The 19,772-nt window shown below is 35.3% G+C and overlaps 1 protein-coding gene across 1 annotated transcript in view; it reads left to right on the top strand.

The window, feature by feature from the left end:
* The window catches only part of ctnnbl1 (catenin, beta like 1), a 59,773-nt gene that overhangs the window by 27,561 nt on the left and 12,440 nt on the right, over positions 1–19,772 (top strand). Inside the window, exons 11-13 of the mRNA XM_077217997.1 lie at positions 1–107; positions 11,664–11,761; positions 13,519–13,599. The exon at positions 1–107 is cut by the window's left edge and continues 75 nt beyond it. Coding sequence (XP_077074112.1) covers positions 1–107; positions 11,664–11,761; positions 13,519–13,599 — 286 coding nt within the window. The remainder of the gene's footprint in view (positions 108–11,663; positions 11,762–13,518; positions 13,600–19,772) is intronic.

Genomic DNA, 19,772 nt, shown 5'->3' with positions numbered 1-19,772 from the left:
CTGTCACAAGTTCGTGGATATCCTGGGCCTCCGGACCATATTCCCTCTCTTCATGAAGACTCCCAAGAAGATGAAGAAAGTGGGAATATCCGACAAGGAGCATGAAGGTTTGTAGAAACCCACAGCACTCGAGGAGACGTGTGCCTCGTCCTGAAATGCCTCTCTCTCTGTTGTAGTTCTGTTTCGCTCCCTTTTTAATCTTTTTCTCACCAGTTTTATTCTTCTTAAAATGGATTTAGTTTGGCGGAGTTGCTCAATTAGTGGGAAAAACACACACACAGAGGCATTGTAATATGACGGCGAGTTCACACTAATATCTTTTTCCCAGCTATTATTTACACTTGGTCCTGCGGTTTATTCCACGGGGAGTAAACTCTGCGGCGGCGGCGGCTCTTATTGTTTTGCCACGCCGTTGCAAATAAGCTCCTCAGACGATTGTTAATGGTTATTAGAGAGAGGCTGCATCACACTTTGCCTACTTTTACTATACTTTTGAGTGTGATTTTGCACACTAGAGGAAGGTCTGATAGAGTGTTTCACGGATGTGTGAATGTGTAAGATGCGTGTCGAGGGTGTGGAAAGAGCAGAGTTTTAAATCAAGCTGAAATGCAACATATTCAGGATAAATGGCTTATTTAGTTTGAATGCAGACAATGTATTTCAGAGTTTGTTGGAAAATTGTAGTAGTTATATAAATATAATAAAAATTATATTTTATATATTATATAATATATAAATTATATACCATTTTGTAAACTTTTGTTAGTTGCGATCAATCACGATAGATATAAATAATTTAGTGCTGTCAAATCTATTACTATCAATGTATATATATGTTACATATTAATTGCGACTAATCACAATTAAATTAAATATTACTTAAATAATGTAAGTAAAATTTGTATACAAATTAATTGATTAAAAATTTGCAGTTGTTTGCAAAGTTTGTATGCAATACAATAATTGCATACACATATACAATACACATATACATAATAATGCATATACAATACGGCAATGTTAAGGACATATTGCAACATTATAAAAATGTGTCTTGATGCTTAAACGTCTTGGTGTACTGGTTTGGTTTAGATGGAGAATTAAACGTTTAGCTTAATTAATTAAACTGTTGTAACTGTTTTCAACACTGATAATTATCAGAAATGTTTCTTGATCATCAAATCATCATATTAGAGTGATTTCTGAAGGATCATGTGACACTGGAGTAACGATGCTGAAAATTCAGCTTTGATCACAGGAATAAATTATATTTGCAAGTATATTAAAATAAAAATACATTTGAAATTGTAATAATATTTCAAATTAGTTTTTTCTGTATTTTTGATCAAATAAATGCAGGCCTTGATGAGCATAAGAGACTTCTTTCAAAAACATAACATTTTTTAATATTTCCAAATTTTTGAGCGGTACTGTACGTGCAAAAAATAAATTTGTTCTGGCTTAGCAAATTTGTCCTCAACACTAACTCTTTATCCTTGAAAATGAAAACATTTGTGCACAAGGCTTTAGAAAACGTGATCGTATTATGACATGATCGTGTGAAATATGGTTGTTGTGAGATTACGCCGCCATCAATCAGCTGTTAGCGTCTTAACCCTTGGCGTTCGCTCAGAGACAAAAGGTGCTCATGAAGACGCTGCGCATTAAACCGATGAATTAATTATCAGCTTTGACGACTGAGAGTTTGAGTAATTAAACGGCTAAAGCCGATGGAGAAACTTCAGACTGATCCCTGTAAAACTCCCTCTGAAATACATTCCTCTCCATGACGAGGGACCGCGCGCGCGCATTAGCATTCGTAATTAGCTGATTACAAAACACCCTTTCCATTTGCAAGCGATGAAGAAAGATTTACCGTGGAGAGATAATGTCTTCTCCCACATTGCATTGTGCGCCAAGTCTTTTATTGACGGATAATGGTTTGAAAGAAATGAGAAGAGCGGCAAAAAAGTTTCATTAAAACTTCTGCGCCGTTAATCACTAAACACATTTATTTACTGCGTCCTGCTTTTGTGTTAGAAACTTGAACGGAGCGTCCGCAGGTAAACAATCCTTGACAGCCACACAGAAAAACAGACGGCGTTAATCTCCCGCTGGGTTTTAGGCTGGCGTTTTCTTCTCTAGAGCGGTTTCGGCTGAATAATTACGTGTCATTGAGCTGAAAAGAGGAAGAATTGAACATTTTCAGTGTTTTAGCTAATGATGTCATGACACGCTGAACGTCTGTCTCTCAGTCGCAGTGAACTTTGAACTCAGCAGCCAATTTAAACTTCTTGAATGCTGTTGTGTGTGTGTGTGTGTGTGTGTGTGTGTGTGTCTGTCTGTCTTTGAGGGAAAACGCTTTGAAGAAGCTGAAGGTTTGTGTTTTCGTCCTGCCGCAGGAATGAAGGTCACGGTAGCGTTGCTCCAGGCTCGGGAAAACCAACGGGGGAACAACAGAATAGAGTATAATATTCTGCATAATTCTGACAAGTGTAGTTTTAGATACTACATACGTCAACATTTATAGGGGATCAAAAAGACAAGAACGAGAATTGTTCAAAATTCATGTATAACTTTGATGAAAGGTTTTGATCCGACTCAAATGTTGACTACTGTATATTAATACTGTGAATTAGTTTTTATATTTATATTTTCCATTTTAATTTCAAAGTATCAATATACAGAACTCAACATTTGAAGTGGATCAGAACCTTTCATCAAAGTTATGCATGTATTTTAAACAATACCCGTTCTTGTCTTAGGACATCTTTGATGAACTATTTTGATCCACTTCAAATGTTGACGTATGTATATTAATACTTTGAAATTAAAATGGAAAATATATAAATATAAAAACTCATTCAAAGTTTTTATATTTTATGTTATTTTAATTTATTTAAGTTTATTATATTTCAAGCAACTAAAAAAACCCTATAGTTTTTGTTTTCACTTTACAATAAGGTTTCATTTAGTTAATGCATTACCTTACATGAACTAATAACTAACAATACTTACAATAAATACTTGCTACAGTATTTATTAGGGCTGGGAATCTTTTGGTACCTTATGATTCGATTCTTCTAAAAATTGATTCTCAATTTTGAATCAAATTTCTATTCAATATATGCTTGATTGTAGTTTACTGTTTTCTGTCACTTTTCCTATTTGACTGAGGTAGAGTTTAATAAGTGTTGCAGAAATAATCACACTGAATGAAACGTGAACCTTCCCATTTTAGTCAACCCAACATTATAAAACAAACGTCTTTAAGCTGACTGATCATTATTACGCATGCCTGTCAGTCTTCTGTTATAAACCAACTCTGGCAATTTTATTTATGATATTAAAAATAGGAACATAGAAGCAAATTACAAACAATAGTGCAAATACAATATAAAAAAATAAATAAACAAGGTTTTTTCAGGTACATTGGGCGAGGTTTATTTAACATACTGTATAGTAAGAAATACTACAGAAATTGAATAATCAAATGTAAAAATGTGTATGAATTAAATATAAATAAATTGATTCATATTAAAGATAAATTTGATGATTGTCAAAATCAAGTGATTTTTTTTTATTAACATTAATGAAACGGATGGCAACAGTTTATTAGGCTACTGTACCTTTAAGATCAAATGCACGGATCTAATATACTGTTACACATTGGATTTTCTCCTAACTGTTTATGTTCACGTAGGACATAACAGACTGTGTTTACATGAGTACTCCACACAATGGGTCTCATTCATGAAACATTCGTAATTATATACGAGTAAATATGTGAGTGATTTGCGTGTAAAGAGACCTTTCCGAAAACTCTTCTCCTGATTCACAAATACTTCGTAAACGTCAGATGTGATCGTGAAATGTGTGTGTGTGTTAATGAATTCCAATCAGTCGTAAATGGGATGCGCGTGCACGTTCATTTTCAATTACCATAAATCCCGCCCATTAAATCCAACTGACAACTATATATGGGCATCATATTATGACATGAATGCGAATGAAAAAGAAAAATTTCTCAGATGCAGAAATTGAAGTTTTATTATCAGAAGTTCATTCAAAACGCCACATTTTATTTTCAAGCGTACATAGTGGCGTATCGGGTCCTAAAAAAAAAAAGGAAGTTGGCAGCATATTACAGATGCAGTCAATGGAGTTTCAACTGTTAATCGAACATTCCCAGAAGTGAGAAGAAAATGGTTCGACATTAAGCTTGAGAGCAAAAAACGAATTAGTTCACTTCGGAAAAAACGTATTAAAACTGGAGAAGGACCACCATCGCAGATGCTATTACTGGCTCTCATGATAAGAAAAACCGTATGTAATTAGCTACTATATATAATATTTTTTCAAAATGCTGTGTAAATATGTACCCGATTAAGGTGAATTAAAATGCAGCCTTATTAAAGAGCAAAACGTTCGGGTGTTAAGCGCACTATTCACGCGTGGCTGGGAGCAGGTGTAGATTTCTTGCGTACCAACTAACATTTGGAAAATACAAACATTTTAATGAATCCGGAAATTTACGCCAGAACCACTTTACACACGATTTACACAAAAATTTGTTCTGCTCGTGTTTCATGAATGAGACCCAATGTGAATTTTGACATAAATGTGTGTATATTTGACCATTCAAGAGCAATAAGCTGTGAAAGAACTGAATTGTGATCAATAACTGTTAGTACTGTAAAGTTGAAGTGTAACACTTTAAAAAAATAAATATTTGTAAATAATAAATAATGTGTGTATCGCTGCAAATCAGTAGAAGATAGAATCACGATTCATATGTGCTGCTTGGCAACTAACTGAAATAATATTTAATATTTTATTTGATCTCACTTAAAGGTGCATTGTGTAATATTTCTGAGGATCTGTTGACAGAAATGCAATATAAGATCCATTACTATGTTTTCAGTGGTGTATAAAGACCTTGCATAATGAACCGTTATTTTTTTATTAGCTTATAATGAGACATTTATATCTCCATAACCGCGGGCTCCCCTTCTATGGAGGTCGACATATTGTGTCATCATGTTTCTAGCGTAGCCGACAGCGAACACACAGCGCTACAGAACGCGTTTCAACACTACCTTGAAAAAGAAGTGTTCAGAGATGTATAAAGACCTTACTTAATGAACCGTTATATTTGTATTACCTTAGAATGAGCAGTTTCTGTCTACACACACCGCGGGTTCCCGATCATTGAAATGCGCCGACATGTTTCTACTGTGGCCCTAAACGGACAAATGCGTTTCGTGACTATGTTGCTCTTCGTGCAAGGAAGCAAGCTTAGTTCAGCGAATAAAACACTGACACAATGATGAACAAGTAACAATAATATTCACAATAACAGTTTTACTGAATAAGTAAGTAAACATAATTTCTTAATTTATCCTTGTAAAGAAACCTCATTGATGAACTAGATACTCTCTGCTGTCTCAGACGACGACGACGACGACACCACCGGGGTGTCCAGGGGTGGTGATGGCGCAGTGGATAAGACTCCTACCTTTGGTTTGAGAGACCCGGGTTCGAATCCACTGTGAGACACCAATGTGTCCCTGAGCAAGACACTTAACCCCTAGTTGCTCCAGAAGCGTGCGACCTCTGACATATAGCAATTGTAAGTCGCTTTGGATAAAAGCGTCAGCTAAATGAATAAATGTAAATGTAAATATATTTTCCTGTCGGCCACCGTAACTTTTGTTGGTTGCAATTCGTAACCTCACCACTAGATGCCGCTAAAAATCACACACTGCACCTTTAACTTTCATGACAAGCAACTAAACTGATTTTTATGGTTTTAGTTTTACTGGATAATTCTGAATTTTACTTTTATTAAGATTTATATTATATTTAAATTAAATTATATTTTAATTTTATTTTTTTATTACTATTCTGAATTAGTTTTTGTTTTAATTTTAATATTAAAGTTTTAATAATTTTATTATGTTTTTCCATTTTTTTAATGGGAGTTTTTTAATGAGTTTTTTAAAATGTCTATATAGTTTTAGTTATTTTAGTACATTAAGTTAAACTAAATTAACTAGGTGAAGTTTTTTTCAGTTAACGTTTATTTTATTTCAAGCAACAACAGTTTTTTATGGTTTTAGTCATAGTTGTATCTTATCTTTATCTTAGTTTTAGTCTTAGAGTTATCAGCAATAATCCCGACTCTGCTTTCTTCATCTAAAAACTAGTCAAGTGTCAGTCTGATTATTTATTAGTCTTTATAGAGTCATTTTAGAGTAAATTGCTGGAGTGGTGTGTCTGTTGCGGAGGATAATGATTCTTTAGAGAGATCAAGACAACGTTTGAGACAAACCCATTTGCTTTGACGTCTCAGTGGCGACTCAAAATTGGCCAAATGTGAACCGAACAAATGGCGGAGGGGAGAAGCAGCAGTTCATTTATTTCTAATGATCGTCTTTTAACTGCTTTTTAATCTCTACCGGACACGTGATAATTGCGGGAAGCGCTGGAATCGCTGTGCTAAATTGGATCAAAAGCGTTGGTGTAATTGCGCTGATCTCCAGAGCTCTGTTAATTCTCTCGTTTCAAATGAAACTTGGAATCGGATCATTGTTCTGCCGTTCTCAAAGGTTTCGCTAATGGATTCATTATTGAAAATTAGCTGTTCTTTGGCTGCTGATTCGCATGTTGATAATGTGATAATCCGCTTTGTTTGAAGGGATTTTCTTGAACTGTAACAAAACACCTTTTTCTTCTCTGCATATTTTTCATTTGTTTATTCAATTATTAAATAAATATTAAATAAACCTAGCCCACTGTACTTGAAAATGTCTTTCAACTTGTATACTGTCTCTTCAAGTAGTGATTCATAAAATATGCAAATGGGAAATGTGAGTGATATTTTCTGCAGGGAGTTTGAGGGCAGTTTTGAAATCCCATGTAAGAATTTAAAGGTATTTTTTTTCCCAATTTCAGCCTCTTGTTGTCGCAAACCTGTATGACTTTCTATGAGTTTATCAAGCTCCAAAAAGGAAAGAAAAAAATGTTAAAGCACAGTAAACAGCCCTTGTGACTTGTGCACTGTTTCACATCTATTTTATATGAGAAACACACTGACATTTCAGTGAAGTTTCCTTTCTGCTGTTGCTCTCATATCAAACGTGGTGTCGTTGACCTCAAAGACATTTGGTTGCAGTGTTTAATGTTAATTTTGCCAATGTGCCATTTTGTAATCCATTTAAGCTTTGGCTGAGAGTAATATCATTAAATAAAGACTTTAAATTTCACACACAATTTCCAATCTCACACAAAGCGCTTGTATGACTTATAATTTTATTAAAAAAAAAAAAAGATTAATTTTCATTTTTGTGTGAATATTTTTTTTAAATATGCAACTACTCCTATATATATAGCAGTCTAATGTTATTTATATATATACTGTATATACAAACATACATACATGCTAACATACATACACACACTTATATATACACGTGTGTGTACATATATATATATATATATATATATATATATATATATAAAAATTATACATTTTATTAGTTTTTAAATATATTTTGAAAAATTATTTTATACTTATTCATTTTTTATTAATTTATTATTTTGTGTATACTTCATAAAAACACAATTATTAATTAAATACATTTTTGTATAAATTATTAAATTTATAAAAGTATTTTCAATTATTATACAATTTAAAATATTGTATTATATATATATATATATAATTTATTAATTGTGTTAATTATATAAATATATATATATATATAATGTATTGATTGTTAATTATATATATATATATATATAAAAGAAAATTATTTGTAAATCAATTATTCATTACATTGTGTATAATTAATAAAATAATAAAAAACATATATTTATTAATTGTACACCATTTTATAAATGATTACATTTATATAAGTATTTCCAAATTTTTTAAATATATATATTTTTAAAATAAATATATGAATGTTTCTAAATTATTTTAATACATTTTTATTTATTTATTTATTATACGCAATTTTTTTAATGGATACTTATATGAAATGATGCCTTATTACAAATGATAATAAAATTCATTTAATAAAAATGAATACACTGTAAAGGGATTTTTCTGTCTTTCACATATCACATTATATTACAAGCTAAAAATTGTCAAATTACCCTTTTCCACCTTCTTTGTATTTTCATTTATCCTTGTTGTCAGAGTAGAGTCGAGTCCCGCCCCCTACTGTGTGTCCCGCCCCCTACTGTAAGCCCCGCCTCCTCCACCTCCTGCCAACCAATGACCTCCCCCCCCCCCGTTGCCACGACGACCTGGAGTGATGTAGTTTTGGTAGCCAAGTCTTCTTTCCTGTGTGTAATGATGACAAAAGCTTTCCCGAGGCAGAGCTGGGAGATAACGCACTTATCTCAGACCTCTCTGCTCTCATCCGCTCCCTGTGGCGCTGTTCCTCGCCCCAGACACTTTATTCCTCCGCTAATAACGTTCACTTTTCTTTCTGCCTTCGCTCCCGGTGGCCTCGAGTCGACGTCCTCGCAGTGCTGACCGAGCGTTTCTTCTCGTCGTCTGGTGATTAATGCGTCTCCTTCGTTACCCGACGCATTAGAATGCATGTGTTGGTTAAGAGGTGATGTTTAAACTCATTGGTATTCAGCGGCGATGAAGGCCAAGGCCAAATTAAATGGTTTTATCAAGGCTGCCTGATTATATGATGTGAGTGTTTGTGCAAGATGGTGTTTAAATATTGATTTTTAACCTGATGAAGGACTACTCTTATGAACGTGTTGTTTTAGAAGACTTTAAATGGTTGTTTTTTTTGGTAAAGTATAACCTCCTCAAACACTCATACAGTGGTTTTAGAGTGTGTTGAAGTTTGAACAACGTAGAAGAGCGTAATCTGCCCTAATAAACCATAAATATGAAAAAAATCTCAATAAAAGTCAGATTGTGATATGATTTATTATTCCCCGCTATATGCATTAATATACTCAACTCAGTTTCTGTTTGTTTTTGATTGTTTTTTTGATTGTTTTGTTTCTTCTTCCGTTATTTTCTTTCTTGGTTTTTTAGCGTCGCCCATGTTTGCTGGTTTGTTCTTCGTTATTTTGTTTGCTAGTTATATATTTCACTCTCTTTTTTGTTCAGTTCACTTTCGTTTGCTCATGTTTGTTTTCATTAATTGTGTTTTGCAGTGAAAGATTTAACTAACAAACAAAAGCTGAAAAAAAATAACATGATATATTATTCGGTCACATGCATGAACAAACTACTAAAATTTTCTAATTTTCACTTGTAAATCTTTGTTGATTCGTTTTTTTGGGTTGCAACTCAATTTGTTTTTGTTTATTTCTTTTCGTATTTTCCTTTTTTTTTGTTATTTCATTCTTTTTTTGGGGGGGGGGGGGGTTGGCTATGTTTGTTGGCTTGTTATTTATTATTTTGTTTGCTAGTTTTATATTTCACTTTTGTTCACTCTTTTTGTTTTCATCCATTGTTTTTTGCAGTGAAACAAAATTAACAAAAAAAAGAACATGAACAATTTACATTAGGCTTTCATTTGTTAACATATGCTAACAATGGGCAATACTTATACAGCATTTATTAGTCTTAGTTAATGTTAACTTTAACATTTACTAATAATCAAAAGTTATATCTGTTAACAATAATGTTCATTTCAAGTATTCTGAGATAGGCTTTGAAGCAATAATGAAAAGGCACCAAAAAATTAAAATTCAAATTTTTTCCTCTGAATAATTTGTTTTTTTCCATTTTTGTTTTGAAAGTCAATGGGGTCCAATGTTGTTGTCGTTGACTTCAAAATAAATACTTTTTTGGTGGTCATCAGAAGAAAGTAATGCAGGTTAACTTTATAAAAAGTAAATGATGACAGAATGATCATATTTGAGAAAACAATCCCTTTAGAATCCCACAAGATTTGCGGTTTGTGTGATGTCTTGTGGTTCAGCTCTAATGCTTCTTCATTAGTGTGTTTTTATTAAGCGACGGCAGCGTGCAAAGACTTTCATGCACTTCACTTCACGTTCATTAAAGCTTTTAGTGCAGCCTAGTATTTTTCATTTGCAGTAGTTATCTAAGGCAGTCACGGACTCGCTCGCCAACGTTTGTGCCATTTCTCCTTTATCTCCAAGTAAATTACAACTTCTGACTCTGTTGATACTGACTATAAAATGGGTTAAAAAACAAGCAGTAAGACAAAAATAAGAATTATACCGTGTATTTTTGTTAGGGATGCACAATATATCGGCCACCATATCGTTATCGGCTGATAAATGCTCATTTTCAATGTTATCGTTATTGACCCTATAGGAACATTTTTCCAATATATTAAAGCCTAAATAATGTATTATTTCCTTCAGCTGAGACACTTCAGATTCGCACTGTTCAACATGATGGTTTTAAATTACTTGAAATATGATTGGAATCACTTAAAAAAGAAAGAAAATACAGTAAAGTACAACACAAGTCTGTCATATAGGCTACATACAATTATAATGAGAACATCACTATGATTGAGTGCTTGGGGTCTGGAGTTTAATGGTGATACTTTTGTTTTTGTAATCAGGCTCTCAAAAATTATATAAAAACTTGGAGTTAGATTTATCGGCCAATATATCGGTTATCGGCTTTCAAATAAAAGAGTTATCGGTATCTTCATATCATATTCATAATGTTCATATCGGTGCATCCCTAATTAAAATCAATGAAGCTGTGTACTACTTAAAGCACCTGTACTTAATAACTGGTATATTTTCCATGTTTTCTGTGTGTAGCACTAATATACAGTGCACATTACCATTCATTATGACTTTTTAAAAGAAATTAATACTTTTGTTCAGCATTAAATTGGTCAAAAGTGACAGTAAAGACATTTATAATGTTACAAAAGATTTCTATTTCAAAAACGTGCTGTTCTTTTTGATATTCATAAAAACAAAATACTGAACACAATTTATAAGGGTTTCCACAAAAATATAACAGATAATAATCATAAATGTTTCTTGAGCATCAAATAATCATATTATACTGATTTCTGAAGGATCATGTGACACTGAAGACTGGAGTAATGAAGCTGAAAATTCAGCTTTGATCACAGGAATAAATTACACTTTACTATATATTCACATAGAAAACGGCTGTTTTAAATTGTAATATTATATCACAATTTTTACTGTATTTGATCAAATAAATGCGGCCTTGGTGAGCAGAAGAGACTTCTTTCAAAAACACACACACACACACGCACACACACACACACACACACACACACACACACACACACCAACCATACCGACCCCAAACGTCTGAACGGTAGTGTATAAAAGCAATTCAGAGTGAACTGTAATATAAGGTTTGTTCTGCAGTTTCTCAAGTCAGCTTAACTGTCGTTTCTGCAGCACTTTTGATCATTAGCAGAAATCATCTGAAATCACTCAGACGGCTACAAGAGAAACTTTTCAAACTACAGGAGAACGAGGACGTCTGATCTCTAACAGTTTCATGTTCTCAGTCTAGAAAAGCACATTGGCATTTCACGGATGTCGCCTCCCACTCATTGCTCGGTGTTTTTGCTTTATTTAGCGTGAGTGGATGACAGTAGTGTGTTAAATGAGGGCGCTAACGGCTTGTTTTCTTCTCCCAGAGCATGTGTGTTCCATCATCGCCTCCATGCTGAGGAACCTCAAAGGCCAGCAGAGAAGTCGTCTCCTCAGCAAGTTCACAGAGAACGACTGCGAGAAGGTAAAAATAAGACAGCTGACGCAACGCCTTTATGATCTTCTGCTTCTATATACGGCAGAGAGCGCTCGAGGAGAGATCGCAGGTGTGTTTAATGCTGCCGTAAAGATTATATAAAACACGCTCTGGTGCTTAAAGATTAAAGTCCAATTCATTTAGAAACAAAACACCGTCCTGGCTATACATGTCGGTTATTATGTTTGTTTATTGGCTATTATGAAAAAATAAGATTTCATTAGTTAACATTAACTGAGAATGAAAAATACTGCAGCATTTATTAATCATAATGTTAATTTAAACATTTACTAATGCATTTTTAAGGTCAAAATTTTGTGTTAACATTGGTTAATGCACTGTGAACTAACATGAACATTTTAATTAGTCTATTAACAGTCTATTATTTCTTTCGTTTTTGATTTGTTGGTTTGTTCACCAACATTGTTGTTTTCATTTATTCTTTTGTTTTCTTTTTTTGGTGTTCTTTATTTCCTGCAATTTTGTTTTGTTTGCTCTTGCTGGTTGATCTTTGTTCATTCTTTCTTTTTAATCTTTGTCCTTTTTGTTTGTTCATTTGTTTATTCATTATTTTATTAATTCTTTGTCTATCTTTTTTTTGATAGTTTGTTCACCCATTTTTGTTTATTCTTTTGTTTGCTCTTTCATTTAGTGTTCTTTATTTTTTCTGCTGTTTTGTTTGCTCTTGTCGATTCTTTTTATTTTGTATTTCTCTTGTTTGTTAATTCATTTTTTATTCATTCTTTTATTAAATCTGTAATTGGTTTTTTATTTATTTTTGGTTTGTTCACCCGTTTGCGTAGATTTTTTTGTTATATTTTCATTTGTTTATTTTCTTGTTGCTTGTTGGTCTGTTCACCCGTTTTCGTTTATTCTTTTTGTTTCTTCATCTTTTCTTGATTTCGTTGTTTTGTTTTGTTGGTTTGATTTTTGTTCACTCTTGTTGGTTGGTTTTGCTCATACTTTCTCTTCTTTTTATCATACATTTTTTTCAGCACTTTTGTTTCGTTATCATGCTGTTTTGTTCGCAGGTTTTTGTTTCTTTCAGTTTGGCTTTCATTAAGCTTTTTTTGCCTATTAATTATGTCAGGCTATCATTTATTTCTTATTTGGTTTGGTCACCTTTTCAAATTTTTTTCTTTTTGTTTGTTTGTTTTTCTATTCGTTGGTCTTTTATTTCCATCAGTTTTGGCTCTTTCCACTTGTTTTGTTTGCTTTCTCGTTGTTTCGTGGCTCAGTGTAATGTTTCCTGCGTGTGTTGTTCGGACTCTCTCAGCTGTGTTCATGCGGTTCGCTTCATCTTGTGTTATACGTCTCCTTTAGTCTCTGTCGGGGGTCTCCATACATCACCTGGACGAGCACGTGTGCTGTTATCGCTCAGCAGTCACTACACTTAAAATAACCCTCACAGTCCTGCTGGGCCCTGTTTCATCACTCTGACAGGAGCAGTGCATTATTGGTAGTTTCACGAGCTAAAAGATTTCGGCCATCATGCCTCACTTCTGTTTTCTGTCTTCAGATTGTCAGAGGAATTGCTAGAAAGAGGATGACAAGTGTTTCTTTTTGTCTTTAAATAACACAACGCCATTCATCTTGTGTGGCATTTCGCCGCAGTTAAATATGAATATCATATACATAACGTGAATTTGGGTCCTGAAGCACATCTCTTCTTGCTGTTGATGGTGTGTTTGTGTGGCGTTTCGGTGCATTTGTAACGTATGCTCACCCTCGCTCTCTTTCTGCAGGTTGACAGACTCATGGAGCTGCATTTTAAGTACCTGGAAGCCGTTCAGCTCGCAGACAAGAGGATCGAAGGAGAGAAGCACGTAAGATTCACACACACACATTCATGCTTGATTGGCAGTATCTCCTCTGCGAGGGCAGATCTGTGTGTGCAGATAAGAGCAGACCTACCAGAATTAAACGAGTGCAGGTCGACACGCTTCTTTGTTGGTCCGCTCGCCTTTAAAACTGAACGCTGTTAAACTTTTACACCGAGCCGTGATTGAGCACACATTCCCATCAGCCCTAGAGTCTGTGTAGTCGCAACTCTACAAACACCCAGACAAAAGCCTCATCATTGGGTTGGTCTTGCTCCATTTAAAATGCTTCATCAGAAACAGCTTGTGTTGGCATTAAGACACTGATCCAAATACTTTAAATATGTTCTCAGAACGTTAGACCATGATGCTGCATGTTAGTTTGTGGGCAGATAATGTATTAGCAGTCATCATTCGGCCCTCAAGTCAATGGAAATGTGAGAACCGGCATCATTTTGTGGATCCTGGACAAGTATAATGTTACCTTGTAATACTTCTATTATTTCTTCTTCATAATAATAATAATAATAATAAAAAAATTTATTCATTAATATGCTGTAGTCATGTATGCATAATATTTTTTTTAAATGCAGTAATCATATTTATTTATCAATATACATACACTGATGAGCCAAAACATTCAGCAGTCACAGACGAAGCGAATATCGTTGATCATTAACAAGGCCAGATATTAAAGTCCCCTTGTAGTCAATAACTGTATCCCTTAAAACCCATCTTTATTCACCAAAATGACATATTTAAAAGTTTTTTCCTTGAGAAAAAAATTCTTCATTCCTTAAAAAATAGCTTGAATGAAACTCTACACCCTTGCCTCATTTAGTATGCGCGGTTCTATGAATATGCAAATGAGCCCCGCCTCCACTCACTCACTCAGCTCAGAGATCCACTCGTTGACGATCACACGTTGATCTGATTGGTTACAAGGTAGTTTGTGACGTCATAAACACCAGCGATTTCAATCCGTGTTTTTGAGACTGTCTTTGGTTCACTGCAGTTTTAAGCAGAAAATACTCAGCAATGCTGTCGACTTATGAATTTACACATTTTAAAACACATTCAAAACACCACATAGACACATTAACAACATTAAAATCTGGATTTTCACCACAGGGAGACTTTAAAGGTGCATTGTGTAATATTTCTGAGGATCTGTTGACAGAAATGCAATATAAGATCCATAACTATGTTTTCAGTGGTGTATAAAGACCTTGCATAATGAACCGTTATTTTTTTATTAGCTTATAATAAGACATTTATATCTCCATAACCGCGGGCTCCCCTTCTATGGAGGTCGACATATTGTGACATCATGTTTCTAGCGTAGCCGACAGCGAACACAGAGCGCTACAGAGCGCGTTTCAACACTACCTTGAAAAAGAAGTGTTCAGTGGTGTATAAAAACTTTACTTAATGAACCGTTATATTTGTATTACCTTAGAATGAGCAGTTTCTGTCTACACACACCGCGGGTTCCCGATCATTGAAATGCGCCGACATGTTTCTACAGTGGCCCTAAACGGACAAACACGTTTCGTTGCTATGTTGCTCTTTGTGCAAGGAAGCAAGCTTAGTTCAGCGAATAAAACACTGACACAATGATGAACAAGTAACAATAATATTCACAATAACATAGTTTTACTGAATAAATAAGTAAACATAATTTCTTAATTTATCCTTAAATCCTCTTATCCTTTATCCTCTTAAAATACTCTCCCCTGTCTCAGACGAAGACATATTTTCCTGTCGGCCACCGTAACTTTTGTTGGTTGCAATTCGTAACCTTACCACTAGATGCCGCTAAAATCTGAGCGACTTTGAAAAAGGCCAAATTGTTATTGCAAGGCGACTGGTCAGAGTTTCCCTGAAACTGTGAGACTTGTGTATCAGTGGTGAGAATTTACCAACACTTTCTGAAGAGGGACAAACACAAACCGTTCAAGGCTCATCAATGTACAAGGCCAACAAAAGCAATCCCATCTGGTCTGAGCCAACAGAAGGTTTACTGTGGCACAAGTTACACAAAATTGTAATGATGGAGGGAATGTGTCACAACTGCTGTGTTTGGAGCTGGAGACCTGTCAGAGTGAATATGACGAACCCGGTCCACTGTCGAACACGTCTACAATCGCAAGCGTCACAATTGGACCTTGGAGCAGAAGAAGAAGGTCGTTTGGTCCAATGAGTCCCGTTTTCTTTTACAGTCAAACCAACATTTATTCAGACACCTTCAACATTTCTCACTTTATCGCAGTTCATTCGCTTATAGTTTTGAAAATGGTAATACAATATGAGTTATTAAAACAGTTGATGTTTCACTGGTTTTGTCCATCCTTCTGTTAGACTGTCTCACAAATGAATTATGTTGAATATCTGTTAAATTTAACTACTCAATTAGATAATACCAGTTTAGCTCAACTAATATCAAGCAATGCTTCATGTTGTTCAGTCTGTGGTGTAAAAAAGTGCATTTGCAATTAAAGAAAAAACACTTCAGCAAAACATGATCCGGTCAAAGTGTCTGAATCATTTTTGGACCCAAATTTTTTATGAATGTTTCTGGTAGTGACTATATGAAGAATTTTGGGTATAATGTCACAGTTTACTTTGTTTTGCTCTCCTCACTGACATAAATGAACTATAGTGTCCTACACTAGCTAGTAAAAAAATGATATCTGGAGTCTGAATAACTGTTTGGTTTGCCTGTATATCAGGTGTACGTGTGCGGCGTTGACCTGGGCAAGTGATGCACAAGGATCACTGTTGGATGATGATGGGAATGTGATGCTCTGGTGAAACCCAGTATCCAGTCACTCATGTGGACGTCAATTCGACAATAATCATTGTGTCAGGCCAGGTACAGCTCTTCATGACTGTGGTGTTTCCTGGTGGAAGTTCACGAATGGTTTGAGGAACATGATGAAGAGTTCAAGTGTCCAAATTCCCCAGATCTCAGTCAAATTGAGCATCTTTAGGATCAACAAGTTCTGCCTTTGTTTATGCAAAACGCTGAAACAAACCAATGCTTTATCTTTTAGATTGAGTGCTTGTATTCTTTTTTTAAAAGTTACAATGTTACCATTAGTTTGTGATGTTTGTAGCAAACATTTGCATAATTCCAAATATGATATTATTGCATATAATTTAAAAAATATATATTATAATTAATAAATTAAAAATACAGTATTATTATTAAGAAGAAAAAGTAATAATATTAGTAACTTATTATTATTTATCAACTTTTTTTTAAGTTGGCATTTATTGGCATGTGGTCACAGGTGTGTGTTTAAAGGCTTTTTTCAGCTAGTGTTAATTAAAGTGAAGATGATTAAAGGCAGATGTTAATTGATGATAATTGGCAGGCTGGGGTGATTAATCCACATTGTGTAACTGGTATGTGTGTTGTGTTAGTAGTTTAGGCTGTGCTGTGTGTGTGCATCTGGTGATTATACTGTATGTGTGTGTGTGTGTGTGTGTGTGTGTATGTAAGAGAGAGAGATTATAGCATGTGTTTGTGTGATTATACGGTGTGTGTGTGTGTGTGTTTAAGAGAGAGTGGTGATTATACGGTGTGTGTGTGCTGGAGGATATTGGCGTGTGTGTGTGGAGGATGTGAGCTGGGCACTGATCAGGACTCCTGTGGCTCGTGTCTCATCCATCCTAATGTGTGTTTAAGACAGGCGTTCTGTTTTCAGGGTTGCTTCAGGTTGGGCTTTCTAAACATGCTTGAGAGATATCTTGAATGAAAAAAAAAACATCTTAAAAGTGTTTTTTTCTCCCCAAACTAAGAGAAATTATAATTTTTACCAGCTAGTCGTTGTTTCAGAGCAGATTAAGTCTGCAAAATGCATTGAAAATCGAGGAAAATATTCAGTAATCAAAGTGTACTTTCAATGCTATTTTTAACAAAGACAAGATCATCATCGGTCCTTTTAGGGACGTACTAATTTGTAAATCTAGTATAAAAATAAAGAAAGGTTTTTTTTAAATGTAAAAATGCAGAACGTTTTGTGTGAGGGGTAGGTTTAGGGGTCGGTTAGTTTGAGGGTACTACAGAATATACAGTATAAAAACATTATGCCTGTGGATAGTCCCCATTTAGACAGCTAAGTAAACGTGCGGGTATGTTTGAGTGAGTGTGTTTGTGTATGAGTGTGTGTGTGTTGTGGCGAAATCATATTTCGCTCAGCTCTAGTTTCAGGTCTTTTGTACAGGTGTGTCAATTCTAAACCGAGTGTGTGTTTAAAAGTGAGTGTGTGTGAGTGCAAGTTTTTCCATCCACCTTATCTGACTCTCCTCCTCTACGTGTTCTTTGGGCCTATAAATCGTGCCTCAGAAGCAGTGACAGGAATATGAGTGTGGAAATGTCTGGTCTTGTTTCGCTCCCGTCGACTGAATGCACCAGCACTTCCCGCGTTCCCAGCTTTCTCCGAGTACTATAAAACTTTATCACCCATAGCAGAGCCCTTGTTTAAGAACGCCTCGGAGTGCTGTCAGCCAACCCGACTCGACTCCTTTTACTGCCTAATGACAGCAACAAATTCTCTCCGAATTGCATTTCCTAAACACAGACCCCCATAAAATCCCCTTCGTGTTCGGCCTGCTCTTCTTTTCTTTTTTTTTTCGTTTTACCGCAGCACTCTTTGGGAAATCTCAAAAGGATCCTCGGAGGAAGCGTTTGGCAGTGTGTGCTGGGATTAATTTGGTGTCGGCGTGTCCCGTGAGACTCAATCACAGGTCCCGGCGCTGCTTTGTTCTGCCTGTCATATTAACACCTGTGCCAGCCTGCAGTTCTCCAACATGAAGTGACTAAAAATCACACTGTTTCCCGGAGGTGAAGCCGCTTGTTATTTGCACTGATGTAATTGACTTGCCGAAGGCTTTACCTCTGTAACGAGACTCGAGTAACGAATGCGAGAGATCAACCTGTTCTGACATCGAAGTGATGATGAACATATTTTTTGCACACTTCAAATAAGCCTGAAAGTATTAACTAAAATTCCTAAAATCAACATGTTCCTGGTCTTATTTTGCTCAATTCATTAGTGCACGTTATTTTAAATAACGTTAATAAAGTTTGCCTTTTTGATTTTTCATTAAAATGTGATTAACTTAACCAATTTCCTGATAATTTACTATAACCCCCACGTCATCTAAGATGTTCATTTCTTTTTTTCTTCAGTCGAAATTTTTTTTTGAGGAAAACATTCCAGGATTTTTCTCCATATAGTGACTTCAATGGGGTCCAAATGTGAGTTTCAGTGCAGATTCAAAGTCTCGACACGATCCCAGCCTAGGAATACGAATATTATCTAGACAAACCATCACTAAATTTCTAAAAAAATTAACTCTATAACCACAAATCCTCGTCTTGCACTAGATCTACGATGCGGCACGCATTACGTATTCACGTTGAAAGGTCAAGCGTGTTTTAAAAAAAATGTAGGATAAGGCGAAAAACTCCCTCATTTTCTCCTCGAAGTTCAAAATCATCCGACATCGTTGTTTTACCTTTTGTTTATTTTTTTATTTGTAAAAGCCGTTTGACTTAGGCCCTCATCCACACTACTACGTTTTAGTTTAGAAACGGGGACCTTTTGCTACGTTTGCACCTCCCGTCCAGACTAAAACGGCAAAAGAGAAGACCTAAAACGGAGAAGTTTAGAAACGCTGCCGACCCCGTTTTGCGTTTTGAATCTCCGGAGGGCGTTTTAGTGAAGACGGGTCAAAACGGAGGACTTTAGAAATGATGACGCAGAGGCTCACGCTCGGCTCTCTGGGTGTCATCATACAACGGAAGAAAACATACAACAACAGTCTGGACTACCAGTTACGCTAGTGCAAGTAAATTCTGCATTTTACAATGCTATAACTGCCTACATGCGCCGGAGGCAAGCTATTATTCCAGCGATCTGTGACAGTTCCCGTGTGCAGCGGCGGTATCGACTGTACATGGAGCGTCGGTTTTGGGTGAAGCTGGGAAGAACCAGCGCATGGTAGGATAATTTCATCAATGAAGTTGTGGTTCCTGAGGAATGGTGTAAAAACTTTCGAATGTCCAGATCGGCACTTATCAACCGCAGGGAAATCTGAGGAATAGTCGATCTTTTTCCTGTTTACACCGGCACGCGCATGCCCAGTGTAGGTGAAAGGTGACGTGA

Source organism: Siphateles boraxobius, unplaced genomic scaffold (assembly GCF_051911475.1).
Source record: "Siphateles boraxobius isolate OS27281-9 unplaced genomic scaffold, OSU_SipBor_1 77, whole genome shotgun sequence".
NCBI classification, from domain to species: domain Eukaryota; kingdom Metazoa; phylum Chordata; class Actinopteri; order Cypriniformes; family Leuciscidae; genus Siphateles; species Siphateles boraxobius.
This window is presented reverse-complemented; position numbering and strand designations above follow the sequence as displayed.